Source organism: Neofelis nebulosa, chromosome 4 (assembly GCF_028018385.1).
Source record: "Neofelis nebulosa isolate mNeoNeb1 chromosome 4, mNeoNeb1.pri, whole genome shotgun sequence".
NCBI classification, from domain to species: domain Eukaryota; kingdom Metazoa; phylum Chordata; class Mammalia; order Carnivora; family Felidae; genus Neofelis; species Neofelis nebulosa.
The window spans coordinates 13,501,424-13,520,493 of NC_080785.1; the positions used below are offsets into that span (position 1 = coordinate 13,501,424).

Sequence of the window (19,070 nt, forward strand, 5' to 3'; positions counted from 1 at the left end):
TTAAATTGCACCAAATATGTTTAAAAGAGTGATGTAACAGCTTTATTTTAAAATAACCAATATTTACATGACACCAGGAAATACACATACTGGCAACTCTTAAGTTGATATCTAGAAAGTGTGAGGGATACACGATCTTCCAAAATACTCGTAGGGGTGCGTGAACGGTGGCTGGTGTGCTTTACCACACTGACCAGCAAGGCTGGGGGACCGCATGGAGTAGAAGCACCTGGGCTTTTAATTAGAAATGCAGATCCCGGGGCTCCACCCCCAGCTTGAGTTGCTAGGTTTTCAGCATGCACCCCCGGGTGGTTCTCATGCAAACCAATACTTAAGCGCTACTGGAAAAAATAATACAAACTAGTATCTTACAGCATCGCGGCTGAGGGGGAAACACCTCACAGGTTTCTGGACTGAGGGGAGGACGGAGACCAGCGACATTCGAATCTGAGCTCAGAAAGCAGCAGCACCCATGGAGAAGCCCGGCTGCACCTGGGGGCCGGCGCGAGGTCGGGCCCCTTTCCCTCCACCGCACGCGGGCCCCCGGGGGGGACGGCGCCACGGAGGGGGACAGTGGTCACACGGAAGGAGGAGCATGCGCGGCGGGGAGGGGCGGGTACTTGCCGAGGCCTCTGCTCCCTTTTGGTCCCACCGGGGGTGCCGGCGCTCACTGGGCCGAGCGCGGCAGCAGCTGCTCCCGCTTCCGGGGGTCGCAGAAGAACTGCAGCTTCCGGGGCAGCAGCTTCACCTCCACGGGCATCGCCTCGTACTCCTCGCTGTCGATGCTGAAAGAGCCCCCCGTGCCCTGCGGAGAAGAGTATTCGCAACGGCTCTCACCCTCGCGCAGGGAATTACCCTCCCGTTCTTTAAAAACAAAAACCCGTGTCCCTGCCTCTGACTGGTGCTGGTTCCGGAAATGTCTCCATTCGGCCACCGGCTCTTTTTTTTCTCCCCCTCCCCTTGTTTGGCTTCTCTCTCTTCCCAGGGTATTTTGGGAGTCGAGAAACAAGGTTAGGATTTTAAAATACTTACTAAAATACGGGGGTCCTGCCACATCTTACAGGAATTCCTAAACTTAACATGTTCTATGACCTAGGAAAACCACTCTGTCCACCTGATGGATTGCATGGTTCTTCTGGAGGACTTGCTTAGCCTTATAGCTAAAGCACAGCAATATTAATATTACAGATGCTACAAAACCTTCCATAATTTGTGCATTTAGTTCCACATTTGCTATGTTGAAACTGTGGTGCCACCCCTGGTGGGGACAGCTTGTTTTACCTACAATCCTTTTTGAATGCCGTGGGACGACGAAGCCTGCCAAAGCCATCTGCAGCAACTCTTTTTCCTGAGGTATTACTCACAGAGTAACTACGTAATTTATATTCCTAACATTTTCCCCACTTCGATGGGTTATTCTAAGCTTGGCATTTTATAATACAGAAAAACTTACTGCCATCCCAAAAGTGGTTTTCCTTATTCTTTATAAAAAATGCGAAGGTAGAATCCACGAGGAGTGTCTGCCAGCTAGAAAATTCTGTGATGGCAGCCTCTGCCTACTTTACACTCGGAAGAATAAAGGCTGAGGAGCCACAAAGGTCGCTTTACACAACCCTGGCTTGAAAACACCGGAAGTCTGCGGGAAGCCCGCACCTCGCACTTCGGTCCCGGTCCCCGACGCAGGCAGGGGGTGCTCTCGGCTCCCCAGGTCTCCCAGAGCCTGGCAAAGTGCTCTCAGCCCATGCTAGGCGCCACGTGCGGGTCTGGCACCGGAAAGGCAGATGGACCAAGACAACCCAGAGCTGGGGGAGCGGAGCCCCCCACCCCCGCTCACCTCAGGAAGCAGCAGGGTGCACTGGCTGGCCTGGAGACACTCGGTGCCAGCCGCCCGCAGCCTGGGGTCCCTCACCTTTTTGCTTCTGTCGGTACAAGAAAAAGCACACTTGGGCACCGGCAACTGCGTTTGACTGCCGGAGCACAGCAAGTTCTTTTGTTGAGAGTGAACAGACGGGCTCGTGACAGGATGAACCGCGGGGTTCGGCGAAGAATTTTCCCACACTGATTCTTGCTTAGCCGTGTGGTATATTCTAGATTGAGAAGGTTAATTTGCTGAAAAGAATGGTGCAGCAAGTTAGGATGGAGTGATTTTGTACCTAATTCTTGGGCTATTAAAAATCCTCCATTTAAAAGTTAGAACGAATTGAAATTTTTGTAGGGAACTTACTAAACTTTTGCTATCTGATACTTGTGAGTCCATCATTACTTATGGAGAAAATATCTTTATTCTAATTTAAAGGAGACATTTCTGTTATAGATGTATATGAACAACCAGTTCTGGGGACGCTCTATATTCACGTTAACAGACCACTTGGCATATACCGCTATCTACCTGGGAGTACAGCGAGCAGACCACACACTCCGCCTCATGCACATACACCCTGGAGAGCTTGTCACGGTCAGTGGAGAGATAAAAGATAGTCCAAGTTAGTCCGTTCTTTATCATTAATTGATAACCAATTCGTTAGTATACGGAACTTCAGAGGTTTCTAAAGCAGCTTCACGATGTTCTATTCAGAGACCCAGAGGAAACGGACATGACTGAATCTCGCTTCCTGTAGAGACCAAAGGAAACCGTGTTACTGCTGCCGATGAAAATGTCGACGGCAATGATGCACAGCATCATGACTTCACCTACACGAAGCAACATAAACATAAGCAGTTTTTGGTCTCAGTTTTGGACGTCAGTATTATGAAGGAAATTTGAGCACAGCTGGCCCCGTGGGCCAGACTCTCAATCAAGACAGTGTGTGGCTTCTGAACAACCTCTAGGAGAAGGGAAAGGCTTTTCCCTTCTTCCTTCTACGACAGTTACAGCAAGGAAATCAAAGGCTGCAGAATCAGCTATTCAGCATTTGAAGACTGTAGCAAAGGCAAGAACAACACAAACCAATGAAAGCCATTCTGCTGCGAGTTCTGGTGCAGACAATGGAGTAGCCATGGAGACAGGGCTGCGGCAGCAGCAATGTCTAATCCTTAGACGGGCACAAGAGGGAGCTCTGGGACAAAGCACAAAATAACATAGCTGAGCAGATTACCAGTTGGCATGGCAACACGCAGCCTCCTCGGAGGGGTGGAAGACTGGTGGGGGGAGGGTTTAGGCCGTTCTTAACCAATAAAACTCTGGCAGAGGTCGGCCTTAACAAATCAGGACTGGAGAATATTTGCTACTGGAAAAGGGGAAAAGCCTGGAGAATGTCCAAGGTACTCAATACCTTTTCAGGTTTTTCATTACTGCCCTGGGAATAGGACAAGGTGGACCGACGTCCATAGTAACCCACCCTGTGAAGTGCTTCACAGCAAGGACTTTCCCACACATGCTCTCATGTGAGACTCAAAGACAACCCTGAGGTAGTGAGATGGGATTACAGTATTCCTTTCTACACACAGAGGAAAGGAGCCAGAGAAGTTAAAGCGTTTGCCCAAGTCATGAGGCCAGGACGTGGCAGATCCAGGTTTGTATCCAGTAACTCTGACCCTGAAGCCAAAATCCTGGACACTGTGCAATGCTACACAGAACCCTTCACTTCGTTGGAAAGGCAGCGCGTGCTCCCACGACGTGATTTTCCCAAAATGAACAGGGAAGGCCAAAGCAGGAGAGCTGTGCTCTACCCGTCAGCCCAGCTATTTGAAAGAAAGGCGGAGTCTCGGTCCCCAAAGCAGATGAGTCCTCTGCCGGGTCTCCATCTGAGGCTTCCTGGGCACGCGCTCTGAAGAGTGTTTCTAAGGATACAAACACTGAACCCGCACTTCCTAGGAGCCCAGTCCACTTACCCTATGGTTATGAAGTCTCCTTTGCTGACAGTGTCGGGTTCAATGCAGATGTTCATGAAGTCTTCTTTGCTCTACAAGGTCAGGAAGACGAACATTAGCACTCTACATTTTGGTGAACGCGGCCTGTTGTCCTCCTTTGCCCCAGAGTTTTATACTTTGAAGCTCTTTATTATACAGAGGCCTTTACTTGCAATAACTCCATCCTGAATACAGTCCCTTTCTTTCTTTTACATTAAGACTCTGGTTGAGGTACAATTTACGTAGCATGAAGCTAATCACTGCTTGCTTGTTTGGTTGGTTCCTACTCCCCAGACAGCGAAACGAAAACTCAGGTTTGTCGGAACTCCGAGCAGGACATTTGTGAGGCTTTCACTCATCATCGGGGCTGTTCTGGTGTGTACGGTTCCCTCCCTTGCGGGCCAGGTTTCAGCCCCACCACCGGCAAAGCCCGGATCCTCACCGTCCGCCAGCATCACCTCACACCGGCTGGAGCCGCTGCTCGGTGTGCGGGGCCCCACTACCTGTGTCTGTGTTTTTTAATGTCCTACGTGCAGTTTTGATATGCGACCAGAGTTGAAGGTCCACAACCTTGTTTCTGCCATGGTAATGTTTTTAAAACTTTTCATTACAGACCACCGAGAGCTCTGGAAGAACGGAGCTATGAGGAAGTGGCTATAAAACCAGACTGGGCTCTTGTACCCCTCCGCCCCCGTTTACTACCAGGCCGTGGCTAGCAATACAAATCTGGCCCTCTGTACATCAGTACCTCTACTTCTGTGTCTGCTTCAGGTAGAGGTTTTGTTTCTTCTTGGACAGGTTCAGAATCTGTTGCCCCAGGATATCTGCTGAGAGCAGACAGCCTTTGCCTAAGACTAAAGAGCGCTACCAAAGCACAACTTTTCTCTCTCTCCCAGGAATTACAGATCATAGAGGGGATGACTGTGCTCTAGGTTCACCTTTTATTCAACAACTTGCTGAGTGTCAACTACCATAAACTCTTCCAGGTGTGTGTGTTACATCAGTGAACTAAAAAAACAATTATTTCTGCTTACGAAGAGTTTATATTTGACTGGGGAGTGGAGATAATCCAAAAAATAAAAATAAACCCTAACCATAATAAGTTATAGAATATACTAGAAACATGTGAGAGTGTATCAGTACAAAAATAGCAAATTACATAGAAACATACATGGTATATTACAGAGTATATTAGAAAACAAGTATATTAGAAGTATAGGAGACTTTATTAGGAACGTGAGATAAAAGAACTAGCACAAGAAACACCAGATGGTATGGGTGGCAGGGGTGTGGGGAGAGGGTGATCTCGAGCAGACACCTGAAGGAGGTGAGGGAATTAACAATGTGGATATCCAGGACTGTGGTTCTCAGACTTCAGCAAGTATCACCTGCAAGGCTTGTTAAAACTCAGACTCTGGCCCCATTCTCAGATTATGGCTCAGTAGACCTGGGGTAAGGCCCGAGAATGTCCATTTCTAACAACTTCCCAAGGACTGTACTCAGAACCACTGGCCTAGGGAAGAGCGATCCACACAAAGAGAACCACCAGGGCAGGCGCCGAAGATGGAAGCATGCTCGACAAGCCCAAGAGCAGTGAGGAAGCCAGTGTAGCTGGAGTAGAGTGAGAGAAGGGGAAAATAGGAAGGAAGTCAGAGAAGAAGGAAGGCCAGGGCCCTAGGGCCTATAGACCATTCCAAGGAATTTAGCTATTAGGCTGAGTGAAATGAGGAGTCATTGGAAGGTTCTAAGCAGAGAAATATGATCTGGCTTCATTTTAATAGGACCTCTCTGGCTGCTGTAGTTAGAAAAGGAGGAGGGTGGGGGGAGCAGGGCAACCACTTAGGAACCCACTGGAATCACCCAGGCAGATGATGGTGGCTTAGAGCAGTGACTCGGGGAGATCGTGTTAAGCACTGGCAGTAATTAGAAGGTGAAGCCACCAGCACTTCCACAAAGATTAGATGTGAGGGGAAAGAGGATGGCTTCAAGAGGTTTGGCCTGAACAACAGAAAGAATGGAATTAGAGTCAACAGCAATGGGGAGTCTGGATGGAGCACCAGCATCCAGGGGTGGAAGTAAAGAACAGGAGCTGTTGTGGACACACTGAGTTTGAAAAGCATATTAGCCATCTAAGGGGAGAAGTTAAGTAGACAGTTATACACAGAAGACTAGGATTTGTTTTTTACAAATAGTGCACGTGCAAAAATCAACATCGTAGACCCAAAGAATTACATGAGAAGACTCTCTCAGTAGATGCTGGAAAGGGACGTGATGAAATTAAGTATCCATTCATGATAAAAAACAAAAACATTTCCCTGAGATCAGGAACACGACAGGGATGCCCACTCTCACCGCTGTTGTTTAATATAGTGCTGGAAGTTCTAGCATCAGCAATCAGACAACAAAAGGAAATCAAAGGCATCAATATTGGCAAAGATGAAGTCAAGCTTTCGCTTTTTGCAGATGACATGATATTATACATGGAAAATCCGATAGACTCCACCAAAAGTCTGCTAGAACTGATACATGAATTCAGCAAAGTTGCAGGATACAAAATCAATGTACAGAAATCAGTTGCATTCTTATACACTAACAATGAAGCAACAGAAAGACAAATAAAGAAACTGATCCCATTCACAATTGCACCAAGAAGCATAAAATACCTAGGAATAAATCTAACCAAAGATGTCAAAGATCTGTATGCTGAAAACTATAGAAAGCTTATGCAGGTAATTGAAGAAGATATAAAGAAATGGAAAGACATTCCCTGCTCATGGATTGGAAGAATAAATATTGTCAAAATGTCAATACTACCCAAAGCTATCTACACATTCAATGCAATCCCAATCAAAATTGCACCAGCATTCTTCTTGAAACTAGAACAAGCAATCCTAAAATTCATATGGAACCACAAAAGGCCCCGAATAGCCAAAGTAATTTTGAAGAAGAAGACCAAAGCAGGAGGCATCACAATCCCAGACTTTAGCCTCTACTACAAAGCTGTCATCATCAAGACAGCATGGTATTGGCATAAAAACAGACACATAGACCAATGGAATCGAATAGAAACCCCAGAACTAGACCCACAAACGTATGGCCAACTCATTTTTGACAAAGCAGGAAAGAACATCCAATGGAAAAAAGACAGTCTCTTTAACAAATGGTGCTGGGAGAACTGGACAGCAACATGCAGAAGGTTGAAACTAGACCACTTTCTCACACCATTCACAAAAATAAACTCAAAATGGATAAAGGACCTGAATGTGAGACAGGAAACCATCAAAACCTTAGAGGAGAAAGCAGGAAAAGACCTCTCTGACCTCAGCCGTAGCAATCTCTTACTCGGCACATCCCCAAAGGCAAGGGAATTAAAAGCAAAAGTGAATTACTGGGACCTTATGAAGATAAAAAGCTTCTGCACAGCAAAGGAAACAACCAACAAAACTAAAAGGCAACCAACGGAATGGGAAAAGATATTTGCAAATGACACATCGGACAAAGGGCTAGTATCCAAAATCTATAAAGAGCTCATCAAACTCCACACCCGAAAAACAAATAACCCAGTGAAGAAATGGGCAGAAAACATGAATAGACACTTCTCTAAAGAAGACATCCAGATGGCCAACAGGCACATGAAAAGATGTTCAACGTCGCTCCTCATCAGGGAAATACAAATCAAAACCACACTCAGATATCACCTCACGCCAGTCAGAGTGGCCAAAATGAAGAAATCAGGAGACTATAGATGCTGGAGAGGATGTGGAGAGACGGGAACCCTCTTGCACTGTTGGTGGGAATGCAAATTGGTGCAGCCACTCTGGAAAGCAGTGTGGAGGTTCCTCAGAAAATTAAAAATAGACCTACCCTATGACCCAGCAATAGCACTGCTAGGAATTTATCCAAGGGATACAGGAGTACTGATGCATAGGGGCACTTGTACCCCAATGTTTATAGCAGCACTCTCAACAATAGCCAAATTATGGAAAGAGCCTAAATGTCCATCAACTGATGAATGGATAAAGAAATTGTGGTTTATATACACAATGGAATACTACGTGGCAATGAGAAAGAATGAAATATGGCCTTTTGTAGCAACGTGGATGGAACTGGAGAGTGTGATGCTAAGTGAAATAAGCCATACAGAGAAAGACAGATACCATATGGTTTCACTCTTATGTGGATCCTGAGAAACGTAACAGAAACCCATGGGGGAGGGGAAGGGAAAAAAAAAAAAAAAGAGGTTAGAGTGGGAGAGAGCCAAAGCATAAGAGACTGTTAAAAACTGAGAACAAACTGAGGGTTGATGGGGGGTGGGAGGGAGGGCAGGGTGGGTGATGGGTATTGAGGAGGGCACCTTTTGGGATGAGCACTGGGTGTTGTACGGAAACCAATTTGACAGTAAATTTCATATATTAAAAAATAAAAAAAATAAAAAAATAAAAAAAACACAAAAACAAACAAAGAAAAAAAAACCCTTAGCAAATTAGGAACAGAAGGGAACTTCCTTCATCTTCTAAAAGGTGTCTACAAAAAAATCCCATCAAGGGGCACCTGGGTGACTCAGTCAGTGAAGCGTCCGACTCTGGCTCAGGTCATGATCTCGCGGTTCATGAGTTTGGGCCTCGCGTCGGGCTCTGTGCTGACAGCTCAGCCTGAAGCCTGCTTCAGATTCTGTGTCTCCCTCTCTCTCCGCGCCTCCCTTTCACTCACACTCTGTCTCTCTCTCTCAGAAAAGTAAATAAACACTTTTAAAAAGTCCCATCAAACTCAAGAATGAAGCAACGGAACCTTTCTGTCAACATCGGAGTAAGACAATGACATCTGCTAGCCCTACGTCTACTTAACACTCAACTGAGGTCCCGGCCACGGCGGTAAGAGAAAAGATTAGAAGGCTAAGTAGTTGAAAGGAAACACAAAACTTGCACTATTTGCAATTGATATGGATGAATCCAGAGGAAATCCAAAGGAATCCATAAATGATAAATAAGAACTTGGTCATAAGATTGTTGATCACATATCTGTAAAAAATCAATTACATGTCCACCGAAAATATTTAAAATAAATTTTTAAGGGATACTATCTACAAAAGCATCCAAAAATTAAGATAACCAGGAATATATCCAACAAAAGACAAAATGTTAGAGAAAACTATAAAACTTCATTGAAAGGCATTAAAAACCTCAGGAAGAGCTATGCCACTTCATACGACAGCAGAGTCTATATTATAGAAATGTCATTTCTCCTCAAACTGATCTACAGATTCAGTGTAATCCTGATCAATATGACAGATTTTTATGTGGAACCTAATAAAATAAACCTTTTAAGAAATTTATAGAGGTCAAAGAGCCAAGAATAGCCAAGAGACTCTTTAAGAAGAAAAACATTGAAGGACTTACAAAATGATAATAATTAAAAGCAGCATAGTACTAATCCAGGCCTAGAAAATCAGATCAATTGAAGAGAGAAACTGCGAACACGTCCATGTATACCTACACTTACAATACAACGGGGGTTTACAGCAGATGGGGGAGACAAGGGTGAGGAAATTCAGTAAATGCTGCCTGGACAACTGGCTTTCTATCAGAAAAGATTATAAAACTGAAGCCCTGCCTCCATCATTCACCAAACTCAATTATAGGTGAAAGTGTTTCTTTCTTTCTTTTTTCTTTTTTTTTTAGAGAGAGTAAAAGTGTTTCTTTTTAAAATAAAAATAGAATCATGTGATGCATACCATACTAGCCTGGTTTTTCACTTAATATATGATAACTATCTTTCCATGTCAGTAAACAGAGAACATTTTAAATAAATGCACCAGAATGTATTTAACCAGTCCCTTGGTTCATTTGTTTCATACACTTTGCTATTATAAATACAGTGAACAAAGCTGAACAAGAGATCCTAATTTGCACACACTCCACACCCCTTAAAGCCTCTTTGACTGTGAATGTACTTTTTTAAACGATAAATGAATTTTGAGCTATTACATGGTGGCATCATTGTCTTTGAATTATTTTATTGCATTTGCTTCTATTTCTACAAAGAGGTGTGGAAAAAGGAAATGAATGTGCTGCTACGGGTGATAAGCAGCACAGTACCCTACACTCTCCTAATTGCATGTGGCTAATCTTGAGCCACAATCACATCCTCGACTGAACTCCATCCATTCACTGGTATTCCATCATCAGAGAAAAGAACGACGATGAAGAACATGAACAAAGTACTAGAAACACACATTATCAGAGACTGGGTATAAAAGCAATGTGTAATTAGAAATTTTATCTTTCTTCTTGAAATCCTCCAGAACAAAAACTATTTTTTCAACCTTACTACATTCACTTCCACCAGTGTGTTCAGAATCCCATCATGTGAGAAGGGCATGTCTACACTATGTACACATCTGACTGTTCCTGTACGATAAATTCTGGAAACATACTTAACAGGGCCAAAGGTGTGCTTATGTTTTAGATGCCTCATAGAGACCACCAAGATGCCATCAGGAAAGGTGTTCTGATTTACCGTTCCAGCAGAAATGCACGAGTGCCCACTCGCCCACCGACCCCGACAGGGCACACTAGCATGCTTAATTTAGGACATTTCAATAGTTATTATTTTAATTTGCACTTCTTCGGTGTTGAGACTTTTTTCTGTTTCCTTACCCATTACATGGGTAACCCTTACCCTTACCCATTTATAAAAGTTACATCTACCTGATAAGGTAGTTCTAAGGATCCCATGAGTTGACACTATGTAAAATTCTTAGGACAGTGCCTCGCTTACATTCAGCAAATGTAAGCTATTTTCTCAGGTTTATATGTCCTTTGTGAATTTCTATTCTTGTCCTGTGCCTGTTATTTATATTAGTACTCTGCCTATTTCTTAAGAATTTGTTATAAAAGAAAGCTATTAACTCCTGCTCTATCACTTCTTTTTCCCAATTTGTCATTAAAAGTTTGGTTATAGTTTCTTTCATTATGAGTAGGCAAATGCATCAATATGATTTTTGCTTTAGATGCCATGCTTAGAAAGATCTGGTCCTCCCCAAGTTTACATCAATAATCACTTAGCTTTCAGTCGAGTGCTTTCATGGTTTTATTTTTCTAATTTAACTCTTTAATCCAACTTGAATTAATCCAGGGGAAGGAAGCTGTGTTATCCAAATCTTATAGAACGGACACATATTACTCTTACAGTTAGAAAACATCAGTACTCTGTTAACATTAGAGGCGAACTCCCCACTGTACTCATACGTTTAATCCCTACGTTCAGTCTCCAGACTGACTGGGTCAAGTGTAAACATACTACTTGGATCTACATAAAACCCGATCTTAGTAACTGGTCCACAGGTTAGGACAACTTTTCTATTAGCATTCTCACTAACATAAACTACTAAGGTTTTCTCTGTAGCAGGGGTCAGAAAACTCTGAATGGCCCGAGAGTCAATATTCTAGGCTTTGGGGCCAGAGAGTCTGTGGCAACTACTCGACTCTGCCGTCATGGCACGAAAGTAGCCAGACAGCATGTATGTGAATGAACGTGGTTCTTCCAATTAAACTTTACTTATGGACATTGAAACTCGAATTTCCTATTCTTTCTGCACATCACAAACTATTCTTTTGATTTTCTTACACCCATTTAAAAATGTAAGATCGATTCTTAGTTTGTGGGTTATACAAAAACAGGTGGCAGACCAGTGTGCCGACCTCTGTATTATGTCAACATTTTTTGGTGCATTGTCAATAGGGGCACGATCCAGAACTTTCTGCACTAACGGAAACATTTTGTATCTGTGCTTTCCAGTGTGGTAGCTACCTGCCACTATGGCTAACGGGCACTTGAAATGTGGCTATTGTGACTAAAGAAATGAGTGCTAGAGTTTATTTAATCCAAAGAGCCACGGGTCTAGAGGCCACTGCACTGGACAGTGTATGTCAACAGACTGGATTCTATGTATGTATATATATCTTTTTTTCTCCTGGGGACCTAAGTCCATACATTTAATGTAGTCACAAAAATAATGGAGAGTCGCTCAGGTAAAAGTTCCACAATTTTCTATTCCCGTGACAAAAGGGAACAGGTCAACTTTTCGTGTCTACTAAGCAGTGGCCGGAATCCTTGCTCAGAGCCCGTTAAGCGGGCTGTTCACTTGCTGTTTCTTTTCATTGCTATTATTCCTTAAAAGCACACCACACCCTCTTCTTCCCGATTCCTTTCCTCTCTCTCGGTCACTTTTCCCAGATACCAAATGCTCTTCTAATAAAGAGGCACACTCACCGTCAGGTCCAGCTGGCTGTTCCGTGTGGTAATGGACAGTTCAATGGTGGACAGCTGCACTTCTTTCCAGACCTTGGGGCTCAGCTCCTGGGACAGGGCTGCGTGGGTGCATGAGACTCAGGTCAAGTGCTCCCGTTAGCGTTCCACCACTGCCCCACCGAGGGCCAGCTGCCGGCTGCTCCGCTTGGCCTCCTAAGCCTGGCTGCTGACTCTCCACCTGTTTCCTTCCCCAGCTCTTACACACAGGATAAAGAGCCACGTGCCAGTGGCATCTCTACGCCTGCGACACCCCCACCCAAGCAGCCACAATAACATCAAGCTTGGTGACAGAACGGGGGAGCCGCAGTTGGTCAGCAAAGGCACGGGCTGCTGCCACATCCGGGACGCTGTGCTGACTCGGGTCCTGCTCTGTGGCGCACACACGGCTAATTCAAGGATCCTTGAAAGGCTCCCCCTGCGCGAGAGAAGTCTCTCGCGCTGATCTGGGGCCCGCGCCAGGCAGTCCCGAACGGACCGCGGCACCACCACACGGCTCACCGTCCTGCGGTTGGGCCCAGTAGGACGCGAGCCTTCGCAGGATTCTCCTGTACAAAGAGGGCCGGGGAGGGGTCTCTTCTGCTCCACTGGGAAGTCTCTCTGTGGGTCCCGTGTACGAGATAGAGGCTTGATGAGTCTGAGGCCACTCCTTTTAATGTGAAGAGAGAAGCTTGTCAGGCACACATCGGTCCAAACTCTGGGAGTATCTCTACCTGCACCCGCCTGGACGCTAATTAATAATCTCTCACTGACTGGAATCATCTCTACTTTGGAGCATGGAGTCCCCAAGCTTTCTTTTCCTACCGAAGGCCTGTCTTCTATCTTGAGAACCATGAACTCCGTGACTGCTGCCTCCACGGCTCTCACAGAGCAGAAGGTCCACGTGGACTAACCACCACTGCTTACGCTTCTCCAAAAACAACCATTTGAATGAGCATACAATCATCCCGTAATGAGTTTATCTTCGGTTTACAGAAAATGACACAAAAATGACACGCATGAAGTCCCGCTGCATCGAATACCTTCTTCACTTCTGGAATCGTACTCCACACAGAGGCCAGAGTGGCTTCAGCCAGCCTCGTGATCCAGCCCAAGGCTTCAAAGTCCATCATTCTCACACTCTAGATTTTTTTGTCTTCTACTTCCTGACACCCCAAGCCCACCTCATCAGTGTCTACAGGAATAATTAAAACAACACCCTAGCCTCTCAGTCCTTGACATCATCTCTAATCCCCGCCCCAAGCCACCCATTTCCATGGCCACATCCTGGTCGTTCCTGTTACCCAGAACTATTCCACCATGGAAGTCTAAAACCTTGATATCCTACTCTCTAACCACACCCCATATTCTTCTTTTGACTGATTCTTTTGTGCTCAATATATCTCTTAGGGTGAACCACTCCTCCCTGTTCTCAGAGTTCCATGCAGTGAATTACAAAGGAGTAACAATTTTGGTTTCTCTCTCTCTCACTCTCTCTCTCTGAAAGCAGCCGTCCTGGGGACTCTGCTTCCTACAGCAGTCTGCCCTGAAGGAGACGTTTTAAGGGGATGAATTCAATTTGGAGTACTCGGAAATCTGATTGTGACCGTATTATCTAAGCTGTGTCCTTTACTCCTGCTGACATTTATAAGGCTGGTATTTTGATCTCCCTCTGCCTGGTTCCTGCATTTGCTTTCATAACCTGGCTCAGACTCAGAAGAGGAAGACAGGGGTGTTCGTTTTAGAGCCCTGAAGATCCTAACCACACCACATTTCTAATCACATTGAGAATTCCTGTCCCTGACCCCATTTCCTTCAGTACCTAATTAACAGTTGATTACTTCAAATAGCTCCTTTCCCATCACTGTTGGCTCTCTTATGTCTTTGGTGTTCCATAGTAGGGGCCCTGAAAAGCCCCTATTCTGGATCAGTCTTATCACTACGTTTCTGTACTTGTACATCATGGCTCAGTGTTATTAGAAGGACAAACAACACTCCAGCTAAGAACTGATACAGGGAAAGGGGCACATGAGTGTCACAATTCTTGGTCTCAGGTTCTCAATGCCATTTGATAATCCTTCTCAACCTCCCTGTTTTCATCTTTCTTCAAATCCCCCCTCCCACTACCACCCACCTCGTTTTCAACAGATCACTTTGCTCCCTACGCTTCAGCGAGACTATCGAGACATCAGTGAGAACTGCCTGAACACTCTGTAAACCTGTTTTCACCTGGACCTCTGCTTTATTTCTCTTCTGTCTCAAGGAAAAGGGCTCCCCTTCCTCTGTTCAAGGCCTGTCCGTGGGCCCCACGCCCTCCTTCCTGCGTGTGCATTTTGCCACCTCAGTCACGCTTTGTGTCTCCCCTCACCTGTCCCTAGTCTCCCTTTCTCTTGTTTCAGGGTATAAAGACACGGCTCTCTCTCCAATCAATAAAAACAACACTCCACTGGCCCCTTATTTCTCACTAGTTTTTGCCTTTTCTATCTCCTTCCCGTCAAAGTCAGGCTTCCTGAAGGAGTGGCCCAATCCTCTGTGTCCACTTCTTCCCCTCCCATTTATTCCCTAACTTGCTTCAATGTGGCTCAGCAGCTCCACTCAGGAGGTGACCAGACCTTCAGAGGCCGCTGAGCTCAGGGGACACTTTCCTGCCCTTATTTAGCCTCTGTGCCGCTGCCTCACGAGGCTCTGGCTCCCACTAGTGTGCGTGTGTCCCCTCCCGGGGACTTCCCTCCCCGTGGGTTCCGGCTCCGGAGGCAGCTTTGAGGCTCTTTAAATGCTTACATTGCTTGGGGCCATCCCTGTATCCCTGACCATCTGTCCTGCACACATCCTCATCCAACCCACAGTCACAATGGCACTCAGACACTTACGATGTCTACACCAGTTTCTTCAGACCAAAGTCACAATTATGTCTCCACTGGCCTGTACCACAGGGAGGTTACACTCCGTATATGCCAAACTGAACATTTCATTTCTCTTTACAAACTTGATCCTACTCTAATATTGGCAATGTTGATGGAAAACTCTAGGCAGCCAACTAGTCCCTGAGACCAGAAATCTGGGGGTCCCATACTCTCCTTCCCACTTGTGAGGGGTCAACCTCAGTATCTCTGTAATCCATCCTCCTTGTCGACACGCACTGTTCTCACCCTATGTGGGCCTCATCCCCTCCCACCTGACTTACTTCCACAATCTTCGATCTGGTGCCCTCGCCTTAACCGCCCACAGCCATCACTCGTCTACACTGCTGACAGGTAACTTTTCTAAAATGCATACCTGCTCATGTCTCTCCCCTGCTTAAGACTCAGTAACTCCCCAACACTTTAATGGTATAAGTTAGATCCCACATTCAGACCTGCCGTGACCGGCCCCTCCCCAACCCCCCAAAACCCCCTTCCTGCCATTCTATTGCACTGGCCACGTGACAGCACAGGGCCATCCCACAGTGGCTCCTCCACTCAGAATTCCCTTGACCTAGTCTTGTACAGATTTCAAACTTTAGTAAAACTGTTCCCTGCTCTGAAAAGACTGCTGTCCCTGAGTCAGATATGAGTGCCCCTCCTCTCCGCTCCCACCTCATCCTTCCATGCTCTCCCAGCACTTGCCAAACCGCGGATTTACTTGTCCTTCACATTCTCCTTCTTGGGGGCAGGAAACCGGCCTTATTTGACTTTGTATTCCAAGCATTAGCAGGGCTTGCCACAAAAGATATTAAAAACCGTTCAGTGGGCACCTGGGTGGCTCAGTAGGTTAAGCATCTGCCTTTAGCTCAGGTCGTGATCTTGCAGTTTGTGAGTTCAAGCCCCACATCAGGCTCTGTGCTGACAGCTCAGAGCCTGGAGCCTGCTTCGGATTCTGTGTCTCCCTCTCTGTCCCTTCCCCGCTCTCACTCTCTCTCTCAAAAACAAACTTAAAAAAAAAAAAATAACTGTTCACTAAAGAAATGGTGGAAACAGTTCACATTCTCCTTACTCTACAACTTAAATAGGTACTCTATTCTTCCTAAATGCACCTACTACTCCACCACTGAAATTATTCTCTTAAGCAAGAGTAACAACGCATTTTGCGTTTTAGTCTGCTTTCGGTGTAGAAACGCATTGCCCTCCAAGTTCATTTTCATAATCATGTAAATTGGTTACCCCTAGTACTTTAGGGATTTCATGTTTTTACATTTCTTTAACATAGTGGGAATTTATTTAGAAGGTAAAGGGAGCTTTGTTTTCCAAATGTTTTGCAATGGACATACATCATTTTTATAGTTAGAAAAACACTTGATACTCTGAATATTAACATTAGAACCAAGGTTTTCACTACAAACTTCATCTGCCAATTTTCAGATTGACCTGCCAAATTTTGTGTTTAGAGCTTTGATTTGCATAAAAGCTGAACACAATAGATCACCCGCAGATAAGGATGACTTTTCTATTAGCATTTCCATTAATACACATTGTTCAGCTTTTCTCTATGCCAACATTTTTCAGTGTATAGTCTATAGCAGCAGCACTGCCCGATAGAACATTCTCCAATGTTGGAAATATTCTTTATTTGTACTGTCCAAGACAGTAACTACTACCCATATTTCGCTAGCACTGTCTGAAGCAGACTTTATTATACACAAGTCTGTACAATCATACATTCAGATACAAATCTCCAATTCATTTCCAGATACTAATACAGATACCCTTACAAATCACTGATGAGATATAGGTCATTCTGTTTCAGGTTTGTCTGGCAAGAATGAGTGAATAAATAGGCAAAAAGAAATGGAATATCAACAACAAATTAAGTATGGGTTTGGTAATGGAGGGAATGAGCTGGTAGAGGAGGGGTGACTGCTTAGTTAACAGGAATGCTTTCTGCATTCGTACCTATGTAAATATCCCCCATTTTACAGCATTGGAGCATGTCATATGTATCTGTAGCAAGGGATTTTTCAAAATCCAAATACACACATCACAGACTAACAACACAGTAACACAGGGCAAATTTCTACATTGTAAATTGCATTTACCTTAAGAGTACTGAAGAAGTGAGCCGCTTTGGTTTTTAGGGGACCAAGGTACCAGTACCTGAGAAAGATCAAGATAAAAATCTAATTAGAAAATTAAGAGAACTGGGGTACCTGGGTGGCTCAGTTGGTTGAGCATCCAACTTCGGCTCAGGTCATGATATCACGGTTCGGGCCCCAAGTCGGGCTCTGTGCTGACATCTCAGAGCCTGGAGCCTGCTTCGGGTTCTGTGTCTCCCTCTCTCTCTGCTCCTCCCCTACTCACACTCTGTCTCTCTCTCACAAATAAATAAAGATTTTTAAAAAATTTTTTAAAGAAAATTAAGGGAACTATCAACATGATAGAGACCATTCATGAAGGACACTACATTCGATTTCTGCCTCTACTGGGAGCACTAGTCATAAGCCCCCTAGTGTGAGCGGTGTACTAAGAATTACACTCTACTCTGAGCTCTGGAGGCTTAGGGATTGTGCTTTAGCAGAAAAAAAGTAAGGCAGTTAAGTTTTTAATCTGCATTTCAATGCCGCGTTGAACAGCGTGTAATTAGTTATACACTGGATATAGATCCTTGCAATTTGTAAGAAATACATAATCAGCAACTCCCTGACTCTCTCAATTCCCAGGTATCACTGTAATGTACACTTTCAACCAAAGAACGTAGTGGAGTCTACATTCAAAAGTGCAATGAGTGGAGGACAATGAAGCCACAATGAGAGGCAGATGCCAGGTGATCTGGTGTGTGACTCACAAGCTAAGTGACTGTATCCTGTATACCATGTTCTCTCTCTCGCTCTCTCTCTCACACACACACACACACACACAAACACACTCAGAATTAAAATCTGTAAGTCAGCATAACTTCACATTACTCGTGTTATACAGCTTTAAAATGGCAAGTGTTAAATCTAGGAATGAAGAGGGTCTTCATATTGCTAAATACATAAAAGCCTGGTGTAAAGAGAAAGATGACTACTGGAAATTAGAAAAGTGGCATAAAATAGATTCCTCTTCCTCTCCAGCCCCTACCAGCACATCTGAAGTGCTCCCTATTTGATTCTGATCAATATGCATTTATTTAGCACTTACTATGTATATGAAGCAAACAGAAGAAATACAGAGTATAAAATTCCTGCCTTTGAAGGCTTATAATTTGAGAAAACCCAAAAAAGTAGCAGAAAATGATAAATGACCATGTATATATATATTGGTATAAACCCATCACCGTTTATTGGTAAGGAGAGTCAAGAAGGGATAAGAAATCACCGAGGGCCGAAAATCGTCAGAGCAGCCACGCCTATATAACGAATGGCTCCAGAGCAAAGTAAAGGTGTGGGATTTAGAAGGATCGTTTGGATTTAGATATATGGAAGAGGGAAAGGAATCATTCTAGGCAAGAAGAGAAGCAAAGGCACAGGAACCACTGAGAATAACACCCACAGCAAAAACTTAAAAGTAAAGATATGTAACTATGGAATTAGAGTTGATGACAGATTAAGTTGGGCCTTGAATGCCAGAATAAGGAGGTTTGATAGGCTCCAATGAGCCATGTGGAGCCATCCTAATTATTATCCAGGTTAATACTGTGATGCTACTAATGAGGGCCTTGACCATCTGATTTTTTTTAAGCTTACGTAATAATTGACTTCTCTTCCCAGCCAACCAGAGAGAAAGGCGGTTTATTTCTCACTATCCATAGTTCCACTCATCTCTACCAATAGCAGAACTTGAGATGACACTTGTAGCCTGATGGCCAGCTAGGAAACCATGGTTTGCAAGCCTACTGCTTCTCCCACAGCACACGGAGCAACTCGAGTCCTACTCAAGGTGTTAGAAACCACCACCCAAAATTATAAAGTCACTGTTCCAAAACCAACCAAAATATAGGCAAGTGTGTGAGATATCCCTATGACCTATGCTAGCGTTCAG

General features: G+C 44.6%; 2 protein-coding genes across 4 annotated transcripts in view; one reads left to right on the forward strand and one right to left on the reverse strand.

Annotated features, from left to right (window-relative positions):
- The window catches only part of DENND11 (DENN domain containing 11), a 55,830-nt gene extending 46,160 nt beyond the window's left edge, over positions 1–9,670 (forward strand). Inside the window, exon 10 of the mRNA XM_058724061.1 lies at positions 8,580–9,670. The gene's annotated coding sequence lies outside the window, so the exon portion shown is untranslated. The remainder of the gene's footprint in view (positions 1–8,579) is intronic.
- AGK (acylglycerol kinase) overlaps positions 16–19,070 on the reverse strand; it is an 83,468-nt gene continuing 64,413 nt past the window's right edge. For all 3 annotated transcript variants that reach the window (XM_058724063.1, XM_058724065.1, XM_058724064.1), the window contains exons 11-16: positions 17,147–17,204; positions 12,658–12,805; positions 12,121–12,218; positions 3,832–3,902; positions 1,835–1,919; positions 16–805 (exon numbers count right to left, since the gene is read on the reverse strand). In XM_058724063.1, the coding sequence (XP_058580046.1) occupies positions 668–805; positions 1,835–1,919; positions 3,832–3,902; positions 12,121–12,218; positions 12,658–12,805; positions 17,147–17,204 (598 nt within the window). In that variant the 3' untranslated portion in view covers positions 16–667. The remainder of the gene's footprint in view (positions 806–1,834; positions 1,920–3,831; positions 3,903–12,120; positions 12,219–12,657; positions 12,806–17,146; positions 17,205–19,070) is intronic.